This window comes from Gigantopelta aegis, chromosome 5 (genome assembly GCF_016097555.1).
Source record: "Gigantopelta aegis isolate Gae_Host chromosome 5, Gae_host_genome, whole genome shotgun sequence".
Taxonomy (NCBI): Eukaryota; Metazoa; Mollusca; class Gastropoda; order Neomphalida; family Peltospiridae; genus Gigantopelta; species Gigantopelta aegis.
The window spans coordinates 35,853,399-35,881,229 of NC_054703.1; the positions used below are offsets into that span (position 1 = coordinate 35,853,399).

Here is a 27,831-nt window from a genome sequence, read left to right on the forward strand (position 1 = left end):
CTTTTATTTAGTGCTTTAAAACCTAGGGGATATTCAAAACGGTTTTTAAGAAAAATTAAATCTGAAACTGTTCGAGAATTAGAAAATCCCTTTAGGGCAACTGAAGACTATAAACCATACAAACTTCAGCATAACCAATCACCTCAAATAAGCATTGGCTCCTCTACTACTTGTGCCAAAACCAGGTGTAGACTTCACAACTTACTTAAAACGCAGTCGACTTTCAAAAGTCAACAGACCAAAATTGAATATCAAATTCGGACAGACATGAACTGTGATTCGAAAAATGTAGTATATCTAATCACCTGTAATTTATGTAAAAAACAGTACGTAGGACAAACGCAAAACCAACTGAGAATTAGAGCAGTTTGTCACAAGTATGATATTCGGCATGAAGTTGACACCCCTGTCGCCAATCACTTCAATCTACCTGACCATTCGTTAGATGAAAATTTTGAAATAATTCCAATTGAACAACCCCCGATACTTGGTTCAAAAGACGAAACAGACCTCTTGAGACTTGAACGAGAGGCCTTCTGGATTCGTACATTACAGACAAAACAGCCATTTGGAATCAACGTTGAATCTGGTAAAGCTGTAAAAAGAGATAAAATAATTTTTCCAATAATTTACAGTCGACGTAGCGTTGATATTGGTAAACTTATGAAGGAGGAGTTTTTAAATCTGCAAACTGTTATGAAAAACCCTATTACAGCACGTCCGGTTATTGCATATAGAAAAAATCCAAGTCTCAAGGATATCTTAGTCTCCACCCGACTACACGCCGCTTAAGCCTCTAAGCCAATCCATTTTTCAGTGGTTGGTTTGTTGTTATCCCTTTCCTAACAATTTTTTAAAAACAAATACATCGTATCCGGCTGTAAACAAAACATAGTACTAGCCAAATAAATTTAAAACAAGACCGAAAAACAGTTATATTTTGTATATCACAACGGTCAATTTAAAATCAATTTCGAATCCCTGGGGCAAAATTAGAAAATAAAAAAATTTTAGATTTAAAAAATTCCTGAGCCAGTGCGTTCATTCATTCTTAAATACATACATGATGACTCAATAGCTCAGAACGTATTGTGCAAAGTCTGCCATTTGCGGGCGATTCGGTGCTACAGGTTGAAGTCCTAGCAACGGTATAAGACAATTTGTGAGATCAGGAAGGATTTAATTATCTCCTGCGCCAGAGCGTTAATATCTATGAATGTAAGGGGGAGGTTGGGTTTTTTTTTCTGTGAAAAACTTTATAAAACCCTGGAGACCAGAAGTAGCAGTCAACAGTTCCTTCACTGGCCGCCAAATGGACCTGGTGATGGTTTAACCCGTTACGGTGCTTTCGAAAGTTGAATTGCTGCTATCTCGACGCATTTTTAACAGTTTTTAACAAAATAAAAAATAAAATAATTTCAGGGGCGGACGCATTTTTCAGGTACGGGCGGGGACGATCACCAACTCTTTTTTTTATTTGGCCTTATGACAAAGCGCCAAACAGGATTAACAATTGCTGCGCTTGCGCAGTTGGTTATTATAACCTTGGGATAAATTATTTAGGCGGAACGAACTATAGAAAGAAAGAAAGAAATGTTTTATTTAACGACGCAGACATAGATGAATCGGGGAATCGCAACACTAGCTATGCAATCATTTTGTCACCACACTTGTCATGTTGTTTATTAACGACTACCGGCAATGATCTTTCAAGTACAGCTAGTGTTACCGCAACTGTTAAATGAACCGTGATACCAATCAAACAATTAGTGCACAAACGGGCCTCAGCATAAAGCGTTACTTTGAAAACGACTACATTTCTGAAAAGTGGACAGTGCTGCGTTTTTTATTGTTGAAATAGTCAATATATATATATATATCGTGTGGCCTAAAATCTTTATTTTATATAACACTAACGAATATTGAATTATTTAAAACGAATGTGGATTGTAACTTTGATATTTCACTCCCAATACTATATAGATATTTGCTCATACTGTGATAGGTCACATATTGCTCAAATAGTTTAACAGATTAAAAATTGTAAATAAAAAATGATATTCCACCTACGATGAGCGTCGCATTTGCTTTACTTACAATTTTGAATTTGTTGCTATTTTCATAACATTTGAGAGGGAGATTAATATAGGAAAAAAAGATACACACACACACGCTCGCGCGCACGCAATTATTTAAAAACAGATAAGAATGTTTAAAATCAATTGGGTATTAAAACAGTGTGCTATAACATAGATGATTTGTGACCCACATTATTGTAAAACCCAAACTATTCATTCAAATCCAACTTCAGAGGTGGGGGAGGGAGCAGTCCCCCAGGGCCGTACCATCCGGGGGGAGGGGCAGGGGCAGTTGCCCCCCTAAGAATCTCACTATTTTTTTAATAGCATACACATCTGTATAGTGTTTCTTTTGTTTGTAAAAAGTAGTGCCCCCCCCCCCAAGGATTTTTATCAGGGTATGGCCTTCCCCCCCCCCCCTCGACCACCGATTCCAACGCCTATTACGTAATTAGATAAATATGTTAGAGTTTTAAATGCTAGAGGTGCCCTTTTTAAACGCACCCGTTCCCTAAAGAAACAAAAACCCCGTTCCCTTATAATCCAAGGCGGACCACACAATTTGATACGTTCGATTTTGACTTTGTTCCGTCACAGGCTTCTCGACATAGCTGTCGAAAGTAGCAGGAGAGGGGGGCGCAGGCGAAGTCAGATTAATATATTACTGGGCCCTCCAGTTGTTAAGCATTTAGCTAAAATTCCAATCAGGTCTACAGGTAATGAATCGCGTTAATTAAAACAATACTTACAAGTTCATTGATACAATGCTACACGAAAGTACGGGGTTTTCTCGTCAGGTTACTTCTGTTACCATATTGCGTGACTGTCGACGACGTAACGACACGAATACGGGCGAAAAATCCTACACACAACAAATCTCAACCCGCGACAGCAAAGCAATAGATACGTCTACGTGGCAACGAAGAAGGCTCGAATTTTAGTTTTTACAGGCGTGCCTGGACCTCTTTTGGATATACATGTACGAACGTAAATAAAGTAACAGTTTTTACATATATTATAAAGATAAAATTATATATTAAATTGCAAGTTACTGGTCAGTATTATAATTTAACTATTCTAAATACTTCTGGTTGCATACATACATACATACATACATACATACATACATACATTCCATAGTTTGCACATGCATCACGCAGTTGCCCCGTACACATGCCAGGGGTGCCATTCTCGATTTTGACAATTTCCAGGAAGGTCCATTAATCACTGTGGAACATTATTTCTGTCAATCATTTTCATTCTGTTGATCATACAGTTGTTATTGTTTTGTTTTTAATAATTTTTATTGTTTGAATTTGCGATTTACTGATAAAAAACCGTCAACTTTCAAATTTCACTTCTGACCTTATTTGTCCTTCAACATCTTTGGTGGTCATAAAACCTACTGTAATATTGAACTACCGGTTGTAATGTTTGCCCAATTAATTCACTATTATCATATAACCATTCCCCACAGCTAATATACTTTACAATTTTGGCAATTGTAAATTCTTATTAGAGTCCCCCTACTTTTTGTAGAGTATATATGTATGTATGTATGTATGTATAGATAGATAGATAGATAGATAGATAGATAGATAGATAGATAGATAGATAGATAGATAGATAGATTAATTGATTTATTTATTTATTAATAAAATGATGTACACATTTATAATTGTTAAAATGCTAAGGAATCTAAAGGTTAGTGTTATCTGTAAGTCACCAGCAAACCCTAAACGAGTCAAAATTAAAAGTTGCCGTACAAAGCATAAATAAATGATAAATAAACCAATAAATATAAATATAAATATATTATATAAATATTTAAATAAGTAAAATATGAAAACAAATTTTGTAGGTGTGTTAGCTGATGTTGATGGTAGAGATAGCTGAAATTCAGGGTGCATAGCAATAATGTATTTCATATACGTTTGATATATATATATATATATATATATATATATATATATATATATGATATATATATATGTACTGTAGATCCTGAAATTAATGCGATCATAATATTAATGCGAAAACTGCAAGCTCGTGTTATTCGCATTAATAATATGACGCATTTATTTCTATGTTTTGTCTATGTGTCCCACGTTATTAAAACAAAACAAACAAAGATTAAAATTCTAACATGTAACACAACTAGAAAACAATTCATTGTAGGCAAGTCTGTCTAATAGTTGACTAGTCCAGCAAGCTATGCGTCACACTCTTTTAAAACAAAGATTAAAATTCTAATACATTTATAAAACAACTGGAGCACAATTCATTGTAGACGAGACATACTAATTGTACAATAATCTAACGAGATGCCAGCCACGCGTGATGATTGCAGGGTCTTTGGCAATCCTATCAAAAGCCGACACGATACATCGCGTTTGTACGGGTTTTAGCACACTAATCCTGAGGTCGACCGTTTCTTTGATTTCACTGTTCAAGTTCACTGCAACTTAGTTGAGTGAATTGTTCTTTTGTTATGACTTTGAAATATGTCTACATTCTTAGGGAGATACAGTTGTAATGGTACATATATGCTAATGTTTAACCAGATTTATGTAACCATACCCGTTACGTAATTGAACGCTGCAAAATAGGCGAGTGCTAGTGCGAATAATTTTCACATCCTCATATACCACTAGAGTTTCGAGCATGTCCGTCCCGGATTAAAAAAAAAATAGAAACAAATAATAATAATAAAAAGATCTGCTGGCGCCGGTGTGTCACAACAAGTCCCGTCACGTCGTTGAACCGTAGGGTGTGCAGCTCGTAGTGAGTCCCATCCGGCAGTGGCTTCCATTTCTGGCCTCTCAACGTCTTCGTGTCTGTTGTATCCCCTTGGACGTAGTCCCGGAATTGTCTCTTGAGTTTTCCCAAGGCCAACTCCCACGGGTCTACGTCCTCCTCTGCAGCAGGTGGCGGGATTGTTGGAGCAGGCGGCTTCGACTTAGCAGGGTGGTCGTCTGGTGGTGTGACGGCTTTCCGCTTAGCAGCCGCGGCAACAGCTGTATTCATTGCCGACTCAACGGGAGCGGTAGGTAAAGTTAACCGCTTCACCGGAGTCGGCTTGGGAGTAGAAGTGGGCCGTCGCGGTGGTGACTGGTACATGGCCGTGTCTAGTGTCCCGCTGGTCGCGTCCGTCGACTTGCCCCTCCCCCCCCCCCCCCCCCAATCCCAGGACATTTTTACCTTTTCGCTTATTAATAACATTAAAAAGGTTCCTGTGTCATATCCCACTACACAGGTCCCCCCCCCCCCCACCCCGCCAATACAAAACCCTGCCTACGCCACTGTGTGGCGAGCTGGTCTCCTTCCTCTGAGTAGATGAAGAGGGCGACCGACGCAGATGGTTGAGCCGCCAGGTTTGGTTCCCCCTGTGTCGCCCCTGCCACACGTCTCCTCTTTCCACGTCCTCTTCTCTTCGGGGTATCGAGATCGCAGTACACTAAGGTCACGGTCGCCCGTGACCCACTGTACGCGACTCGATACTCACGCAGCACGCCGTAACTAGCTAAGAGTCCCCCCAGGTGGGGGGTAGCTCGAGAGCACAAACAGCAACGTCTTGCTTCATAGCGAGTTGAAATCGGAGTGTTGCAAAATATGCTTGGAATTGATCTCACCAAAAACACTAAGGACTAAACAGGTTACCTCATGTGTACACAGATATGTTAGTAAGTTGATCTCATTGAAGACAACTGTGACTTGGACTGAACCAAAAAGTACATGGACGTGTCTTGCTAGGAAAGTAATATTTCAAATGGAGGCCACTCTCATTAATTTCATGTCGCATTTTAGTCTGCCCACCGTCACTCGCATTAATTTAGGGACGCGTTAATTTCAAGATATACAGTATATATATATATATATATATATGCAGTGTCTAGCGTCCGTCGACTTGTCCGCCTGTGGCGACAGTGGCGTAGCCGGTGTGGGGGGGGGGGGTCTCCTTCCTCTGAGTAGATGAAGGGGGCGACGACGCAGGTGGTTGAGCCGCCAGGTTTGGTTCCCCCTGTGTCGCCCCTGGCGCACGTCTCCTCTTTCCACGTCCTCTTCTCTTCGGGGTATCGAGATCGCAGTACACTAAGGTCACGGTCGCCCGTGACCCAGTGTACGCGAATCGATACTCACGCAGCACGCCGTAATTAGCTAAGAGAGAGCACAAACAGCAACGTCTGGCTTCATAGGGAGTTGAAATCGGAGTGTTGCAAAATATGCTTGGAATTGATCTCACCAAAAACACTAAGGACTAAACAGATTACCCGATCTGTACACAGATGTTAGTAAGTTGATCTCATTGAAGACAACTGAACCAAAACGTACACGGACGTGTGCTGCTAGGAAAGTAATATTTCAAATGGAGGCCACTCTCATTAATTTCATGTCGCATTTTAGTCTGCCCATCGTCACTCGCATTAATTTAGGGACGCGTTAATTTCAAGATCTACGGTATATCTACTATATGTCTCGGTGTGTGTGTGTTTGTATGTGTGTGTGTGTGTGTAACCTCAGCTAGTCATCAACAACACAAGACACGCCTCCAGTACAGGTTCTTTTATTATGGTATGGTGAAGAAACCTATAAAAATATAAATGCATCATGTTTAACATTCGGTCATAATATCATTTATAAATAATATTTTCACAGCATAAATAGATGTATGTCCGGTTCGTAAAATAAAGAAATACATATTTTCATGAACAAACACCAGACATCCTTTCTTTAGTTTGCTCCAAAGAATCCGACCACAGTAATAGTTTAAAATAAATATTAAATCCTGACACTTTGAATTAAAGCCTGATAGCAGAATGAGGTGGTGTGATTATATTTGAAAGGAAAAGTTGGATTTTCCCCAGCATGCAGTGCTGCTGTTATAATGCGTCACTGTATTCAGTCAAGAGTAACCGCCACTAAATGCACGTGCAATTGATAAATAATCACAGCCAGCACCCATTAAGTACATTCCAATCGATAATTGTACATAATCTAATTTATAAAGATAAAATTATATATTAAATTGTATGTTACTGGTCAGTATTATCATTTATCTATTCTACAATACATCTGGTTACATACATACATACATACATACATACATACATAATCTGTAGATTACTTAGACGTAACTCTAGACCTTGAAAAGAGCTCAGTCAAACCCTATATGAAACCAAACAACACACCTTTATACATCCACAACAAGAGCAACCACCCTCCAAATATCATCCGCAGTATACCAAAAACAATAAATAAAAGGCTTTCTGATATATCTTCGAATGAGTGCATCTTTGAAGAAGCGAAACGCCCATATAAGGAAGCCTTACTCAAGAGCGGATATAACTATAACCTCAAATACACCCCAACAGCAGAAAACAACAGACGCAGAAACAACCGCAATAGAAACATCACCTGGTACAACCCACCATATAGCTCCAACGTGAAAACCAACGTAGGTCACCAGTTCCTCAGATTACTCGATGAGTGCTTTCCCAAAAGCAACCCTCTCCACAAAATTATAAATCGAAACACCGTTAAAATTAGCTATAGCTGCATGCCTAATGTTGGGAAAATAATTTCAGCGCATAACAAAACTCTACTTCAACAACACAGAGACAAAGACGCAGTTCCCCCCAGAGAATGCAACTGTAGACGAAGAGCTGAATGTCCACTTGAGGGCAAATGCTTGCAGAAAGGAGTAATATATCAAGCTACCGTTAATACACTCGATAACAACAAGCAAGAAACATACGTTGGTTTGACCGAGAACACATTTAAGACGAGATATACTGCGCACACGAGCAGTTTTCAAAACGCAAACACAGAAGAACGCAACAGCGCTAAGTCAGTACATTTGGACACTGAAGGATAGATTCACCCCATACACCATTAAGTGGAAAATTTTATCCAAAGCAAAATCATACTCTCCAGCGAGCAAAAGATGTAACCTCTGCCTGAAGGAAAAACTGTTCATAATGTATAAACCTGAAACCAGCACACTAAACTCCAAGAATGAACTCGTATCAGCATGTCGACACAGACGCAAATACCTTCTGTGCGCATACCACACATCACCTATTATAGACCTGCATAGTGACGTAACCTCGACGTCACAGAGTCCATTACGTCATCAGCTTTCCGTTGACGGTGTAATTAAATCTACATCTGATGAGTGAGAGCAATAATTCAACTCTCTCACGAAACAAGCCTGTCATGTAGAGAAAAACATACACTTTTTAACGATATATATATATATATATATATATATATATTACCTACGAGTTACAGCATAACGAGTGTCATATTTATAGTACGATTTACCTCGTATGTCATAAATAAATCATATGTCCTCCTGACATTGTCGTTTAACGATTGGCTGTTGTAAGAGTACATTTCTATCTGATTGGCTGACACGCCATTCCACAGATACTACTTTCTTCATTAATACGTTTTTATGTAAGCTGATCACATGCCGTAATGACAAATACTTGTTTTTAATTAATTTAATAAAACATTAATTGATTATTTATTATAACTTGTATTATATTACGATGTAGTTGTGACACATCAAACACTTAATTATGAATATAACGTTCACAACTGTTAGAAATCTATACTAAGGTCGACGAGTCACTTTTCGCACCCTTGTTTTGGCTTCGTACATAATAAATGTAGCATATCTTACCGTAATTTCACTTGAAAGCAATATTTAGTCAAAGGTACAATGTTTTAATCACAAGATTTTCTTCAAACACATTCAGGTGCGTTAATAAATTAATGTTCAAAAAATAATTAATTCAATAGCAATTTTGCACTGGAATTTTTCCAGCATTCTTAAAACGGAAACGTCATGTACCCAATTTATAGTTATTGTAAGGAGATGCAAAGTGACGTCATTGGAATACTGACGTCATTCAAATTCAAAACAAATTATTTCAATTACTGTGTATTTGTTTGCTTTTTAGTATACACATGCTTTACAATTTACAGCTGTTGATACATGTGTACTCTTTACTTATCGGCGTATAAATATCACGTAACTTTAGAACAGGTTGTGATTTGGTTTTCAAGATATCAATGAACAAACATTACTCCGCCGTTAAGGAAACGTTAGTTTGTAAACAATGACTGGAATGTTCATTTAGCAAGACAGTTGTACGGTAATAAACAGAATATTACATTTGTGTCCATGACAGACGATGTTTACGACACTCGTGCCTAAATTGTCGCTCTCGCTCGGGAAATATGATAATTTAGGCACTCGTGTCGTAAACAGTTTTTTGTTTTTTTTGTCATGGACACTCATATAATATCCTCTATATATCTATATCTATCTATATATATATATATATATATATATATATATATATATATATATATATATATATATATAGATATATATATATATATCGATAGATAAATAGATAGATAGATTTTTAAAATGCTAAGGAATCGGAAGGTTAGTATTATCTGTAAGTCACCAGCGAATGCTAAACGAATCAAAATTAAAAGTTGCCGTACCAAGCATAAATAAATGATAAATAAACCAATAAAAATAAATATAACTAATTATATAAATATTTAAATAAATGAAAAGTTAAATTTAGAGAAACTAAAAAAGTCCACCCACCGAAAAAAAACAAAAAACCCAAGCAAACAAAAAACTAACAAACAAACATCATAATTGACCCTCGTGGCATACAGATATATATATATACATACATGTACAAAATATATAAATACTTTATAAACAATAATAGTCATATATTATACAACAATACATATTCGAATACATGTGTACACACAATTTTTTTTAATTTTTTTTAAAATCCAAAACAACAAAAGCAAAACAGAGAAACCATTAATATACATTATTCATCTATTATATAATTCGGATATTGGAGATAAATAAGCTCGATTATCACATATAGAGATCAGACCCGGTGCTTATAAAGCTTTTAGAGTCTAGACACTAGACTCTTAGTAGAGTCTGAGATACTAATGTCATGACAACCCCATACACCTTGTATGCGTGTTATGTCATTAACTATTGAGTTTAGACTCTAAAAGGTTTTATAAGCATGGGCCCTGGTGCTTATAATACTTTTAGACTCTAGACTCTAATAGAGTTTGAGACAGTAATGTTATGACAATGCCATACAAATTGTGTGCGTGTGATATTAAAGATTCAGTCTGGACTAAGGTTTTATACACACAGGCCCTAGTATATAAAATGGAATAAATGAATGAATGAATGAATGTTTAACGACACCCCAGCACGAAAAATACATCGGCTATTGGGTGTCAAACTATGGTAAATGGAAAAAACAATTGATGATCAACATCAATATAAAAATCCAACAGTTAAATAAAAACACAGTATACAGAACCGTGTAAAAACACAAATATAACAGATAGATACTGACTTTTATTCAAAATTTCAATTTGTGCTGTATTGGCCATTCTCAAAGAGAATGTTACACCCCTGCACCACGGTGAGGTTACAGCACGCGCAGGGGTATAAAATGGAAAGCAGATGCAAAGATATAAATTCATTTAAATGAAACAAGAAACAAGAACTAAAGATATAAATTTAGAGTTATTCTCTGCACAGTTAAGAGAAAAGTTAAAAAGTTAAAGGGACATTTCTGAACTTGCTGCAATTTGTATGATTTATCGACTAACAGACTTTTTTAACGATTGTAATTACATATCAAATTTATTTTTCTCCATAAAATATTAGTGGCTGTATATTAAACGTGTTTCTGATCGTTCTAATATTTGCACTAGGTTAAATTTAATTTTATTTCCTAAAATATGTCGGATTTGTTTTCGTACGTACGAAATTATTTGAAGACAAAATCCAGTTTGGCCGTCTAACAAATATTAAGACGACCAGAAACACATTGAATATATACTGACACTGATATTGTAAACAAGAAAATATACTTGATATGTAAGTTTAATCCTATAAGTATCTTGTTATTCGGAAACATTTTACAATGCAGCAAACTCAGGAATGTCACTTTAAAGTTTGTTCTGTTTAACGACACCACTAGAGCACATTGATTAATTAATTATTGGCTACTGAATATCAAACCTTTCATAATTCTGAGGAAACCAGCTACATTTTTCCTAATGCAGTAAGGGATCTTTTATATGCACTTTCCCACAGACAGGAAAGCACATACCACAACCTTTGATCAGTTGTGGTGCACTGGTTGAAACGAGAAAAAAAACAATGCGTTTAATGGATCCACCGAGGTGGTTGGATCATGAAACACAAGCATCTCAAGCGAGCACTCAACCGACTGAGCTAAATCCAGTTCCTCAGTTAAGCGAAGTCAAACTGTTAAGTTTTAAAACGTTAGTGTTTTTGAAAACAAATCACATAATTAGATTGTTTCTTTCTTTCTTATTCTTTTAATATTCAGTTACAGAATTAGGGTACTTGTCAATACACACTCATTAGTTTTAAAAGAAATCATGAGATCGTTTTAGCGTAGATGTCTTATTTTCTCTGCCAGCTCATTGTGTCCTGCCTTTAATGCAAAGTCGTATATCACGACATATGGTCCTACCCGCTACCGACCCGGTCAGGCTGCTGGTGATCTCTTGCACTTGCCATCGCGGGCGGTCCCCTCTCCACCCACTCAACCCTTTGCCTGCCCGCTACCGACCCGGTCGGGCTGCTGGTGATCCCTTGCACTTGCCATCGCGGGCGATCGCCTCTCCACCCACTCAACCCTTTCCCTGCCCGCTACCGACCTGGTCAGGCTGCTGGTGATCCCTTGCACTTGCCATCACGGGCGGTCGCCTCTCCACCCACTCAACCCTTTCCCTGCCCGCTACCGACCCGGTCGGGCTGCTGGTGATCCCTTGCACTTGCCATCACGGGCGGTCGCCTCTCCACCCACTCAACCCTTTCCCTGCCCGCTACCGACCCGGTCGGGCTGCTGGTGATCCCTTGCACTTGCCATCGCGGGCGGTCGCCTCTCCACCCACTCAACCCTTTCCCTGCCCGCTACCGACCCGGTCAGGCTGCTGGTGATCCCTTGCACTTGCCATCGCGGGCGGTCCCCTCTCCACCCACTCAACCCTTTGCCTGCCCGCTACCGACCCGGTCGGGCTGCTGGTGATCCCTTGCACTTGCCATCGCGGGCGATCGCCTCTCCACCCACTCAACCCTTTCCCTGCCCGCTACCGACCTGGTCAGGCTGCTGGTGATCCCTTGCACTTGCCATCACGGGCGGTCGCCTCTCCACCCACTCAACCCTTTCCCTGCCCGCTACCGACCCGGTCAGGCTGCTGGTGATCCCTTGCACTTGCCATCACGGGCGGTCGCCTCTCCACCCACTCAACCCTTTCCCTGCCCGCTACCGACCCGGTCGGGCTGCTGGTGATCCCTTGCACTTGCCATCGCGGGCGGTCCCCTCTCCACCCACTCAACCCTTTCCCTGCCCGGTACCGACCCGGTCGGGCTGCTGGTGATCCCTTGCACTTGCCATCGCGGGCGGTCGCCTCTCCAGTCACTCAACCCTTTCCCTGCCCGCTACCGACCCGGTCGGGCTGCTGGTGATCCCTTGCACTTGCCATCGCGGGCGGTCGCCTCTCCATCCACTCAACCCTTTCCCTGCCCGCTACCGACCCGGTCAGGCTGCTGGTGATCCCTTGCACTTGCCATCACGGGCGGTCGCCTCTCCACCCACTCAACCCTTTCCCTGCCCGCTACCGACCCGGTCGGGCTGCTGGTGATCCCTTGCACTTGCCATCGCGGGCGGTCCCCTCTCCACCCACTCAACCCTTTCCCTGCCCGCTACCGACCCGGTCGGGCTGCTGGTGATCCCTTGCACTTGCCATCGCGGGCGGTCGCCTCTCCACCCACTCAACCCTTTCCCTGCCCGCTACCGACCCGGTCAGGCTGCTGGTGATCCCTTGCACTTGCCATCACGGGCGGTCGCCTCTCCACCCACTCAACCCTTTCCCTGCCCGCTACCGACCCGGTCGGGCTGCTGGTGATCCCTTGCACTTGCCATCGCGGGCGGTCCCCTCTCCACCCACTCAACCCTTTCCCTGCCCGCTACCGACCCGGTCGGGCTGCAGGTGATCCCTTGCACTTGCCATCGCGGGCGGTCGCCTCTCCACTCACTCAACCCTTTCCCTGCCCGCTACCGACCCGGTCGGGCTGCTGGTGATCCCTTGCACTTGCCATCACGGGCGGTCGCCTCTCCACCCACTCAACCCTTTCCCTGCCCGCTACCGACCCGGTCAGGCTGCTGGTGATCCCTTGCACTTGCCCTTGCACTTGCCATCGCGGGCGGTCCCCTCTCCACCCACTCAACCCTTTCCCTGCCCGCTACCGACCCGGTCGGGCTGCTGGTGATCCCTTGCACTTGCCATCGCGGGCGATCGCCTCTCCACCCACTCAACCCTTTCCCTGCCCGCTACCGACCTGGTCAGGCTGCTGGTGATCCCTTGCACTTGCCATCACGGCGGTCGCCTCTCCACCCACTCAACCCTTTCCCTGCCCGCTACCGACCCAGTCGGGCTGCTGGTGATCCCTTGCACTTGCCATCACGGGCGTTCGCCTCTCCACCCACTCAACCCTTTGCCTGCCCGCTACCGACCCGGTCAGGCTGCTGGTGATCCCTTGCACTTGCCATCACGGGCGGTCGCCTCTCCACCCACTCAACCCTGTCCCTGCCCGCTACCGACCTGGTCGGGCTGCTGGTGATCCCTTGCACTTGCCATCGCGGGCGGTCCCCTCTCCACCCACTCAACCCTTTCCCTGCCCGCTACCGACCCGGTCGGGCTGCTGGTGATCCCTTGCACTTGCCATCGCGGGCGGTCGCCTCTCCAGTCACTCAACCCTTTCCCTGCCCGCTACCGACCCGGTCGGGCTGCTGGTGATCCCTTGCACTTGCCATCACGGGCGGTCGCCTCTCCATCCACTCAACCCTTTCCCTGCCCGCTACCGACCCGGTCGGGCTGCTGGTGATCCCTTGCACTTGCCATCACGGGCTGTCGCCTCTCCACCCACTCAACCCTTTCCCTGCCCGCTACCGACCTGGTCGGGCTGCTGGTGATCCCTTGCACTTGCCATCGCGGGCGGTCCCCTCTCCACCCACTCAACCCTTTCCCTGCCTGCTACCGACCCGGTCGGGCTGCTGGTGATCCCTTGCACTTGCCATCGCGGGCGGTCGCCTCTCCACCCACTCAACCCTTTCCCTGCCCGCTACCGACCCGGTCAGGCTGCTGGTGATCCCTTGCACTTGCCATCACGGGCGGTCGCCTCTCCACCCACTCAACCCTTTCCCTGCCCGCTACCGACCCGGTCGGGCTGCTGGTGATCCCTTGCACTTGCCATCGCGGGCGGTCCCCTCTCCACCCACTCAACCCTTTCCCTGCCCGCTACCGACCCGGTCGGGGGCTGCAGGTGATCCCTTGCACTTGCCATCGCGGGCGGTCGCCTCTCCACTCACTCAACCCTTTCCCTGCCCGCTACCGACCCGGTCGGGCTGCTGGTGATCCCTTGCACTTGCCATCACGGGCGGTCGCCTCTCCACCCACTCAACCCTTTCCCTGCCCGCTACCGACCCGGTCAGGCTGCTGGTGATCCCTTGCACTTGCCCTTGCACTTGCCATCGCGGGCGGTCCCCTCTCCACCCACTCAACCCTTTCCCTGCCCGCTACCGACCTGGTCAGGCTGCTGGTGATCCCTTGCACTTGCCATCGCGGGCGGTAGCCTCTCCACCCACTCAACCCTTTCCCTGCCCTGGACACCAGCGCCCATGACAGGCGTGCGCTACAACAGCTTGTTCTGAATGTGCACGTAAACGCTATGACCTGACCAGGGGTCATGGTGTGCGTTACACTTTAAAAGTTTGTTTTGTTTAACGACACCACTAGAGCACATTGATTTATGAATCATCGGCTGTTGGATGTCAAATATTTGGTAATTTTGAACTATGGTCTTTAGAGAGGAATCCCGCAACATTTTTTTATTAGTAGCAAGGTATCTTTATATGCGCCATCCCACAGACAGGATAGCACATACTACGTCCTTTGATTTTGATATACCAGTCGTGGTGCACTAGCTGGAACGAGAAATAGACCAATGGGTTCCCCAACGGGGATCGATCTCAGACCGACAGCGTTTCAGGCAAGCGTTTTACAACTGGGCTAAAAGTAAAGTTTGTTTTATTTAACGACACCTCTAGAGCACATTGATGTTTCTCTTATCATCGGCTATTGGATGTCAAACATATGGTCATTCTGACATATTTCTTTAGAGCAAAACCCGCTGCCGCCACATAGGCTACCCTTTGCGATAAGCAGCACTTTCCCACAGACAGGACCGCACATACCACGGCCTTTGATGAACCAGTTGTGGACCACTGATTGGAACGGAAAATAGCCCAAACTGCAAATCGGTCTACTGAGAAGGATCGATCCGATGACCGATCGCTTCACAGGCAGACATGCTACCGCTTGAGCTACATCCCACCCCCGACCCTTGGGCTACGTCCCGACCTTTCAAGCCTGTGCAAAACACAACTACAGCAATGTCCAAGGTGATTTAGTGGTGGAGCCATCGGTTTTGAGACTGGTACGTGCTGGGTTCGCATCCCGGTATTGGCTTTCACCCAGAGTACGTTTCAGCTTTTCTATCCTGATAAATATGTTTAAATACGTCCATTTAAGTAAAGGACAAACTGATAATTTTTCCTTTTTTTTTTCTTTTTTTTGCAGGATTCAGAAAGTATCCTTCCGCGAGGATATAACTGAAGTAGGTCAGAAGATAATGTTGTATTTGTGGGTGTGGTTAGAATTCATCAAAGTCATTGGAAATGGAAGTGAAACTGGAATGAGATGAACAGAGATGCTAGATTTCATTTACCTATAGAAGAATATTGTGGATTTTCTTATTAACCAGTAATATGTAACACCTGTAACAGCATAACATACACAGATGGAGTTTCTAAAGTTAGCTTTTGGATTGTGATAACTATCAACAGCACACAGAAAGATGGAGTTCTAAAGTTAACTATTGGATTGTGACAACTATCAACAGCACACAAAAAGATGGGATTCTAAAGTTAACTAATGGATTGTGACAACTATCAACAGCACACAGAAAGATGGAGATTCTAAAGTTAACTAGTAGATTGTCATAACTATCAACAGCACACAGAAAGATGGATTTCTAAAGTTAACTAGTGGATTGTCATAACTATCAACAGCACACAGAAAGATAGATTTCTAAAGTTAACTAGTGGATTGTCATAACTATCAACAGCACAGAGAAAGATGGATTTCTAAAGTTAACTAAAGTTAACACATCCCAGTCTGAACTAATTAATAGTATTGGACAAGTTCCAGTAGAAAACAGAAAGTTAACTGGTGAACTATGAAAGATAAGAGTTCTATAGTCAACTAAGTGACTATGATAACGACCAAAGGATTTTGAAAACTACTGGTAGACAACACAAATATAGAGTTCTTGAGTTAACTACTGGAATGTGGTAACTACCAAAGGACCATGAAACTATGAGTAGAACAGAAAGATGGAGTTCTAAAGTTAAATATCGGTAAGTGATTGTGATAACTACCACACGGACTGTCATCACTACCAGTAGAACACAGAAAGATTTAGTTTTAAAGTTAACTAGTGGACAGTGATAACTACCAAACGATTGTGATAACTACCAAACGACTGTGATAACTACCACCAGAACACACAAAGATGGTGATCTAAAGTTAACTGAGTGACTGTGATAACTACCAAATGGCTGTAATAACTACCAAACGGTTGTAATAACTACCACACTACTGTGATAATTACCAACAGAACACAGAAAGATGGCGATCTAAAATTAAATAAGTGACTATTATAACTATCACACGGCTGTGACAAGCACCAAACGGCTGTGATAACTACAAAACATAATACAGAAAGATGGCGGAGTCCCCTATGGAACCACCGAACACTGGTAACCAGTTAATCCCGTCAACGTCTTACGTGGAATATTTGGTGCTTTATCTCTGATGTCACCAGGTTGTAGCAGTGTCAGGTATTCTAAGAGTTAACTGTTAAAGAGACTTCTTCCTCTATATAACTTGAGCAGTATTTGTGTAAAGTAAAGAGTTTCTAGCTTGTAATATAATTGAATGTATATTCGTACGTGTACTTGAACGTCCCTTTGTTTACATAAGTTGTAGAAAGGGCATGTATGCCATTTAAAATCAGTTAAAAAAAAAAAACGTTTTATTTAACGACGCACTCAACACATTTTACGGTTATATGACGTCAGACATATGCTTAAGGACAACACATATATTGAGAGAGGAAACTAGCTATCGCCACTTCATGGGCTACTCTTTTCGATTAGTAACAAGGGCTCTTTTGTATGTACCATCACACAGACATACCACGGCCTTTGATATACCAATCGAGGATTCAGGATAGCACATATACTACGTCCTTTGATATACCAGTAGTGGTGCACTGGCTGGAACGAGAAATAGCCCAATGGACCCACCGACGGGGATCGATCCCACACCGACTGCGCAACACGCGAGCGCTGTACCACTAGGCTATGTCCCGACCCTTGAACTCAGCAGTGCAGCAGACCAATACGCGAAAAAGGACAACCTAAAACATGTGCTCCGACCCCACCCCCCCCCCCCCCCCCCCCCCCCGACCCCCGTTCCCGCACACAAACACACACTTGTCTATAAAAGAGAGTTGAATGAACTGATTAATTATACATCGTTAAACAGTGATGCATTTATCAGCAAGTTTTCCTCTTTTTGATATATCGACGAACCATTCGAAAATGCGCCAAATTTCCTTCATAGAAACGGCGCAATTTGTCTTTTTGACTTAATCCTACGGGAAATGCATTTCAGGACATCCGGTATTAAAATGTGTCCTACAACATCTGGCTCTTCGCGCTCTCGATCTCAATCAGGCCCTCAAATATTCACTTACCTTAACCATGTCTGCATATTATACCAGATGCTACCTATACTTTATTGTCTGTCACCAGGTCTTGTCCCCACCTCCTTTCCCTTGTACAACTTACTGCTGGCGATATTCTTTATCATGCAACACCTTTAAAGTTATATTTTTGTAATATGTTTTAGTCAAAAGCGGTATAGAAACTATTAGTTTTATCGTGTAGAAACTACTACCGAAAGTCAGACAATAGCAGATGCCTAAAACATCTTAGGAATGACATAGCCAGTCTTAACGTTATATGTTTCCAAATTTTAACTAAAATACCTTGATTATTTTTCAGTCTGCTGTGTCACAACATTACAATTTGTGTACCTTTTTCTGTAAAAATAACCTCAAGTTTATGTGTGACCTGAAGAAGATCTACATCACTGGCTGCTAGTGACTGTGACATCAGATGCGTTGTATCGCAGGATCAACGGCCCTTTTAATCTTGGCATTCCAACATGTGTGGTGCTAATAATTTAAATCTGTCTCATGCTATTGCAATTCTAACCGATTGTGTAATCGAAACTTGGTCTGTTTGTGCAAGCCAAGTATAACCGATGATCAATAATGAAACTCCAAGCGATTCCCAACAAACTTTTGTCTTTCGTTTACATTCGACATTTGGTTGTGAGGAAACTTTAAAGGCGCAGACCCTAGTTTCAGCCCGTGAAAATGGGCACTACGTTTACTTAATCTACAAACCTGGGGCCTAATTCACAAAGGTCTCTTAGACTCTGCTAGACAACAAAGCATCCTCCTTGCAAGTCTTTTAGCATTGCACTGCAAGAGTTTAGTGAATTAGTCCCCCGAAACCCATTTAGATAAAGATATAACAGAGTGAAGCTAAAATCCGTGATGTTTATACGGGGAAATACCGGATAAATATAACTAGAGCTTGTCTAGATAGCCACTACTTCTCAGATGAACGTACATTTTTAGAATTATCAAAACAATGCATTTTGGGGTATTACGTAAACCTGGATGTCAAGAACCACTTCCAATGTACGAAGATGAATAGTCTAAATAATAAAATGTAAGTACTTCTAATTTAAATTATCAAAAGACAGCTTTAATAGTGATAAAAATGTCGTAGTGTTTAAAAACTAGGGTCTGTCATTTTAAATAATGTATTTGTGTTTTATGTTCATGAATTGATATTTACAAGGTGATCACGATGCTATACCACATATCTGAACGACAGAACCGTAACACATTAACGGTGTCATTTAGAACCGTAACACATTAACACAGTGTAATCTAGAACCGTAACACATTAACACAGTGTAATCTAGAACCGTAACAAACATAGCGTAATCTAGAACCGTAACACATTAACAGTGTAATTTAGAACCGTAACACATTAACACAGTGTAATCTAGAACCGTAACACATTAACACAGTGTAATCTAGAACTGTAACACACACGGTGTAATCTAAACCGTAACATATTAACACAGTGTAATCTAGAACCGTAACACATTAACGCAGTGTAATCTAGAACCGTAACACATTAACACAGTGTAATTTTTCTTTGAATATGCCGGTAAATGAAGGAACAGAAGTCTCAAGTTGGTGATGTAGGTTCTTGTATTTTCTATTCAAACATGAAACATGGTTAACAAGTTAACAACATCGTAACACAGATAATATGATTCTAGGCTCTAAGGTGAACAATAGCTGAGACTGCGACTGAGAACCCCCAAGGGAATGACAGCAGAGCTGCCTCCCTTGGGTCTCCACTTCGGTTCTGTATATGGGTCTGTATCTTTCTGGGGGGTTTTAATTTTTTAGAAAACCCGGCTCAAATAGTGATGTTTTAATGTTCTTGGGAATTCATCTCCTGCCAACAGTGTTACCATAGGCAACACACCTAGGTTAAGACCTATTTGTGAATTGTGTCGTTGGTCGGCACCTAACTATTATTTTGTCGCATGATAAATTGTAATCGCTAACTGCTGACATAAGGAATAGGTATGTTTGTTGGCAGCCCGGGTATCAGCAGGGGGCATCAGTTAAAATCCGTAGTGTGTCTTGATTGGTGTGATTTAGTTTCACACTAATTGGTCTGATTGCTAGCCCCTAAGTACCTAAAGTCCAAGTTATTGCATAATCGACAGGTAACCCCATAACGATTAACTGAATCGTATATCCGCAGATAAAATATAAATTACATTTAAATATAGTTGTAAATGCAACACTGTGACAACATGATCAGTTCCGTATCTCCGCACAATGCATACATCATTCTGGCAACAGACTTCCTTAAATTGTACAATAAACAATAAAAATGACTAAAAACAAAACAATAACAACTGTATGATCAACAGAATGAAAAAGCTTGACAGAAATAATGTTCCACAGTGATTAATCGACCATCCAGGAAATTGTCAAAATCGAGAATAACACCCCACGCACATGTACTGGTGCCCGTGCAAACTATGGAATGTGTTTCGGTGTGTTCATAAACAGACCTGAAGTTCTTTACTAGGATGTCTGTGGTCAAAACGTATGTTCGGTCTAATAGTTGATATTCACATTAATATTTCAGGTTCCCCTACTTTTTTTGAAGAGTATATATATATATTATTGTTATTATTATTATTATTATTATTATTATTATTATTATTATTATTAATTACAATAATGTGACATTACATTACTTGTTATTTTGTTATAAGTGTTATTTATTTTCTTTGTTTTATCCATGTTAAAGAGCCATATACATCTGAGAGGATTATTCTTTTAATAATTTATGAGTTATTAAAATTAATACCAAATTATTATTTTGCTTCAATATTGCTTCGATAATCTACTTTATAAGTATCAATGTGCTTACTGACCTAACCACAGCACTGTGTACCAATTAATTGAATTGTATAATACAATTTGTATATCACCGGACAATAACGAATATTTCTGTGCAGTTTTCTGTGACATGTCTAAGGCCTTTGATATGATCGGGTATGGCACAGGGGTTTAATCTATAAACTTAAACAATATGGCATCAGAGGCAATCCCTTAAAATAGACTAATAATTATTTTTCTAATAGGAAACAAAAAGTGTATCAAATTATGGAACTCTAAAGGCTGGAATACCTCAAGTGTCCGTTTTAGGTCCCTTATTAGTTTTTATTTATGTTAACGATATTGCTGATGAATTAGACTGTGTAACAAGGCTATTTGCTGATGATACAAGTTCTGGACTATCGTCAAATGACATTTCAATTATAGAACGCGATCTAAACATTTAATCCGAATAAAACGAATGTATTATTGTTTTCTCTAGCCAACCTAATTAATGAACCATGCCTTGTATTTGGTGAAACAACATTAAACAAATCAAAAACGCATAAACATTTAAGTTTATGTTTAGCAGATGATGCAAAATGGTCTAGTCATATTCTAAATGTATGCATATCAGCATCGGTAATGATCTCAGTATTAAGGAAATACAGACTGTTATTAAATCATCAAACTCTTAATGCGAATATATAGTTCTTTCATTCGTCCCGTCCTTGAATATGCTTCAGATGTCTGGGATGGCTGTTCCCAATTAAACGCAGATAATTTAGAAAAGGTACAACTAGAAGCTGCAAGAGTAATCACTGGCATGCCTAAATTAGCTTCATGTAATTCGCTATATATTGCAACTGTTGTTACAACACTTAGTGAAAGGGGAAAAACAAAAAAGCTGTGTACAACGTTTAAAGTAATTATTTCTTAACTAATTGTATTACACAAAGATTAGAAGAAAGGGTTCCTTATATGTTAAAAAATCGGGAGGACATATATACACTTTTTGCTAGAACCTGCTTATTAAAATCATCATTTATTTATTCAGCAATTGATTTATGGAATAATTTAAGCCCAGTAATTAGAAAGAGTGAAACAATATCGTCTTTCAAAAAAGCAGTAACACCAGTGCTAAATAAAGTTCCACATTATTTTCCCTGTGGAAAAAGAATAGAAAATATTGTATATACAAAATTTTATGTTACTGCTGGGTACGATATTATTATTTTATTTCCAGAATCATCTAAGTCATCGCCCATTGTGTGCATTGGTCAAACAGAAGATGTCAAGTCATTACGTCAGACAGGTACGAAAACATCAGTCATAGAAATGATCACGACGAAGACGATGATGGTAAACTTAATGAAGATCATAATGATGATGGCATTATGATCATCACAATGATAATTGTTATGATTGTGGTGATGATGATGATAATGCTTTGATTAATTGTTGATAAATTGTATTTATTAATTAAAGAAATATAGATATAAAAAGAGTGTCATCTCCTCTCTTTCAACTGCCAGTTGGTATGCATAGTTTAAAACTCGATAAATGATATTAGGAAATTGATCAAAAACATTTGACAATGTGTAGGAAAATTAATTTTATTTCTTGGTGTTTGTTTGGCTGGGGTTTCTTTCCGGAGATTGGGTGTGTGATTTATTTATTTATTTTTAATTCGGTGGGGAGGGGGTACAAAGATAAAACAAATAGATTATCAATAAATATGCTGAGTTTTGTATTTATTTTTGACAAATTGTAAACCACATATGTATAATTAATCTTCACTTGATTAATGATGTACGGACATTACCTGAATCGTGGATATTATAATTTATGACAATATTTAAATATAATTATTAGCTTTTTGTATTGCTTGTTCTTTATAGACCATCTGATAAAGAAAATAGATGACGCTCACCAGGTATTTATAAAAACTGAGGGCTTTAAACATGCTAGAGATAGATTGGCAGATGAATATCAACATCAATTGATACTTCTTGGTTCCCCAGGATGCGGTAAAACAACTATATCTCCAATGCTGATGCGAGAATACATACAGAAAGACTACAGCTACCATTTCATAGACTCCATAGACAACAATTATAATATTATCGATACGGTGGACACCAGCACATCAAATATCTTAGTATTTGATGACTTTTTTGGAAGAAGTGGATTATTTGATATTGACAAGTGGATAAAGGTTTTGAGAGATCTCGATGTTATGTTTATGGAAACAGCTGAAAAGACATCACAGGAAGTAAATAAGCCAGACCTGAAAGTTATTTTCACTTCGCGTGATTATTCTTTTAAGAAGGCTCAACCCTTCCTGGAGGAATACGCAAATACGATCATGAAACAATCAAATGTGGTTGATTTGTCAACATTTCGTCTAAACGAAACTGAAAGAAAGGATATGCTGTTATCTCACTGTAAAGTTGCAGAAGTAGCAATGCAAGATGACCTTGTTATGGCAATAGTGAATCAAACTAAAAACGTTATTGGCTTTCCGTATTGTTGTAAGCTGTTCCTAGTGGACAAGATGTTTCAAAGGCACCCTAAAAACCTTTTCTCTAATCCCTTTGTCTACTTCAAGAAAATTCTAAGGACATTACTCTTATTGGGAAATAACCGAGAACAAGCAGCAGCTTTGGTTCTAACAGTTCTCTTAGATGGAAAGCTAACTGTGCCAGAACTATATCCACACACACGAAAACGCCTTGACATGGAGGAATATCTGAACTGTTTAGTTCCTCTTAGCATGCCTAACAAGCCAGAAGCGATTATCAGGGGTGCAAAGTCTCTAAATGGTACACATTTAAACACTAAACACAAAACGTATGTCTTCTGCCACCCAACATTGTATGACGCCATTGCATGTATTATGGCAGAACATTATCCAAACGTTGTTCTACGGCACTGCACAATGAAGTTTATACAAGAATTTCTTCAGCTACAAACAAAATGTGAGGAATACACAGCTGTATCTTCATATGATTACAGTTGTTCTGTTTCTATTCCTAACGAACATTCAGACATGTTTGCTTGGCGTTTAGCTACTGAAATAAATCAGTGTAACTATATTGAAACACTTCAGCACGATGTTCTTAGACAAGATAATTTTGTTGACGAACTTATTGAAAAACTTAGAGAGGAAAGTGCTTTCCCAGAGATGTTTCACAAAACTGACAAAACACATGGTCAGAGTTTCCTATTTTGGGCCACTCTTCTTTCACCACCATATATTGTGAACATTGTATTTGGACATTGTAGCTTTGAGGAACATGAATTAGTTGAAGGATTTCTTGGATGTGCCAGAAGTGGTAATACCAGATCACTATATGTCCTCACTGAAAAATCTACATCCAGTTTTGTCCTTGATCGTGTTACATCAGCAACAATTGGAGATATACTGCAAACTGAATCAAATGCAGAAAAACATATGCAGTTATTGTCTGTTCCAAGTGAGAGAAAGGGTCAGAGTTTGTCAAACAATCCTTTTCTTTGTGGCCAAAACGATGGTCTTTTACATCTAGCATGCATCCAGGCTCACTGCGATGTTGTAGAAATGTTTCTGAAATTAGGATGTCCAGTAGATGCTCGTGGTGAACTTGGAAGAACTCCTGTAATGTACGCAAGCAGACTTGGCCATGACAAAGTGGCTGACATACTGCTAAAAGCTGGTGCCGACATTAATATCATGGATGAAAAAAGAGCATGCGCACTTCGTTTCGCTATTTGTGGTGGACACATAAATGTGGCGAAAATATTCCTTGAAAATGGTGTCAACATCAACGAAAGAGGAGAGTACGTGAGAACACCATTGTTTTATGCTTGCTGTTACGGAAATTCTCAATTAGTTGAGTTTTGTCTTGAGAATGGGGCAGATACCTCTTTGAAGTGTACTACAAGTTCCTGTTTACATCTGGCTTGTAAATCTGGGAATCTTGAGACAGTCAAAATTCTTCTCGATAAGGACATGGCTATTAATGAACCAGGACAATTTAGACGTACACCAATAATGTATGCTTGTCGATACGGACACTTGGATATTGTCAATCATATGAGGTTGAAAGGAGCTGATTTGAAAATTGTTGATGATCTGGGAGAGGACATATTTCACCTGTCTGTACTTAGTGGGAATGTTGATATTGCAAAGGAAATGTTGCCTCCTAATGCAACCCGAGAATCTGTATGTGGCTCAGAGCACAAATCACCATTTGAAAATGCAAGCAGAAAGGGACACTATGACATGCTCAAATATTTTATTGACAACAAGAAGGAATTAGTTCCAGTGCCATTATGTCTTATGTCTGCCTGCTACTATGGTCACCTAACATTAATCAAGATGCTGATTGATATGGTGGATGATATCAATGAAAAGGGTAAAAAGGGCCGAACAGCATTGATAAGTGCATGTCTTGGAGGTCAGACAGAAACTGCAGAATTACTTATATCCAAAGGAGCTGATGTCCATCTTGTCGATGACTATGACATTAGCTGTTGGCATTATGCCTGTGACACCGGGAGAGTAAATCTGGTGGAGCTGCTTCTGAAGCAAGGATTTACAGTGAACACTCCATGCCAGAACTGGATGACGTCTCTAATGATTGCCTGCAGACGAAACCATAAAGATCTCTTTGAATTTCTTGTTGAATATGACAGAAATGTGGTTCATACACTAGATAAGTTTGGTTTAACGTGTCTTCATCACAGTTGTGTTGGAAAACACGACAATCCAGAAATACTGGAAATGCTGTTTCACCGTGGGATGAATAATGTCAACTGTAGAGACAATGGTTTGAAGACCCCAGCCATGTATGCGAGCAGGAGTGGTCGCACAGACATACTTCATTATCTTGTTGATCGTGGGGCTGACCTGAACCTGAAGGATAAACCTGGACAAACCTGTCTCCATTATGCTTGCTTTTCAAAGAATGAGGATATCATTAGCTATCTGGTTGGTTGCGGAGTTTATATTAACTGTGAGGACAACAAAAAGAAGACACCTCTTATGACGGCCTGTTTCAGAGGAAATTCTGTTGCAGTGCATGTTCTGCTTGAATTAGGTGCTGATGACACCAAACTAAATGTCTATACCGAAGCGTGTGTTCACACGGCGTGTAGAGAAGGACATGTTGAAGTTGTGGAGGTTCTTGTGCGTCATGGTGTTGATATGGAGATGGAAGGAAAGTTTGGTCGAACGCCATTCATGTACGCGTGTCAGTATGGCAAGATTGACGTTGTTAACTACCTACGCGGGATCAGTGTTACAATATTGGCAGCAGATGAAAATGGCGCCAATAGCCTTCACCTCAGTTGTATGGGTAAGAACGATGACTGTTCTGTCGCCAGTAAGCTGATTGAATTTGGAATCAACGTGAACAGTCGAGACAGAAGTCGGATGACTCCTATTATGCATGCCTGTTCTCATGGACACAGCCAGCTTTTTGAGTTTCTATATTCGAAAGGAGCAAACATTGCATTACAGGACAGACGAGGGACAACTTGTCTTGATTTTGCTCGAAAGAGAGGTCACCATGAGCTAGCAAAGAAGATAATAAGTTATTTACAGCTTACCTCACACTAAAATGGATTCCATTGGGTTTTGTATTGTGGTTATTTTTTGAGTTTTTTTGTTGTTTTTGGTTTGTGGATTTTATATTTTATTAATTTAATTTTGTTTGTTTGTTTTTTTCTTTGGTTTTTTCGGGGGGGGGGGGGGGGGGGGTATTTTTGTGTTATGTTATTTCAATTTTTTTTTTTATTATTTTCTTTGTGGACGGGTTATTTTCTTCTCTTTTTTGGGGGGGGGGGGGGGGGGGGGGGGGGCGGGGATTGCTGTGTTTGCAGTTCGTTTGTTTTTGTTTTGTTCCGTGTATGTTTTTGGGGTGGTTTGGGCATCTCTAGAGTAAATATCTATTGCATCGGAAAGTCTCTGGGTTTGGGTTTTTGGGGGGAGAAGGTGTTTGGGCTTTTTTTTTCGCGGGACGGGGGTTCCTTGTTGTTGTTGTTTTTTTTTTTGTTTTTTGTTGTTGTTTTTTTTTTGTGTTTTTTTTGTTTTTTTTATTCGTCTGTATAAATATTGAATTGCACAATCATTATTCCTTTATTAATATCAACTTAAACACTTTTATTTTTGTGCACCGCCTGATAGTGGATCATGGAAGCAACCACGTCTTTGCCTAAAACCGCCTTTTGCTCTCCTTGTGTAGAGATGCGATTTTGATTAAGGTATACGGTTTTGTTATTTTGATTTAATTCATAATTATTGTTTTCTGTTGCGATTTTCATTACGGTATATGGTTTTGTCAATCAGATTTGATTCTTATGTTTTATTTTCTGTTATGACATTTAACTGATAAGCACTTGGTCCTATTTAGACTTTGGACCAACGAACTGCTGCCAAAGAGAACCACATTGGCGTTCGTCAGGTCTTTTTGTATCTTTTTGTAGACATCAATAATATTACATTGTAAGACAATGATTTTACAGTTTTTAGTCACCCATTAATTTTACATTCTCGAGTCTTACATTAACGATTTTACATGTGGTTAACCAGATTTAAATGGTTTTAGATGTCTGTAGTTAGCCATACATGTTTGTCGTCAGACATCAATTATTTAACATACTTGTATATAGACATCTGTGATTTTATGCGTGTATTCAGACATCAGTGATTTTAATGAATGAATTAATTCAGACATCAGTGATTTTAATGAATGAATGAATGAACGACACCCCAGCACGAACCAGTGATTTTATGTGTGTATTCAGACATCAGTGATTTTACATCTTTGTCGTCAGACATCAATTATTTTACATGCTTATATATAGACATCAGTTATTTTATGTGTATATTCAGACATCGGTGATTGTATGTGTGTATTCAGACATCGGTGATTTTATGTTTGTATTTAGACATCAGTGATTTTATGTTTG

At 40.4% G+C, this 27,831-nt stretch overlaps 2 protein-coding genes across 2 annotated transcripts in view; one reads left to right on the forward strand and one right to left on the reverse strand.

Moving 5' to 3' along the window:
• Positions 1–5,198, reverse strand: part of LOC121373125 — a 26,222-nt gene extending 21,024 nt beyond the window's left edge. The window contains exon 1 of the mRNA XM_041499576.1: positions 4,818–5,198. Within this exon, the coding sequence (XP_041355510.1) occupies positions 4,818–5,198 (381 nt within the window). The remainder of the gene's footprint in view (positions 1–4,817) is intronic.
• Positions 5,199–6,050: 852 nt separating this feature from the next.
• LOC121373126 overlaps positions 6,051–27,831 on the forward strand; it is a 53,134-nt gene continuing 31,353 nt past the window's right edge. The window contains exons 1-4 of the mRNA XM_041499577.1: positions 6,051–6,151; positions 15,834–15,937; positions 22,121–22,189; positions 22,776–26,453. Of these exons, the coding sequence (XP_041355511.1) occupies positions 6,051–6,151; positions 15,834–15,937; positions 22,121–22,189; positions 22,776–26,453 (3,952 nt within the window). The remainder of the gene's footprint in view (positions 6,152–15,833; positions 15,938–22,120; positions 22,190–22,775; positions 26,454–27,831) is intronic.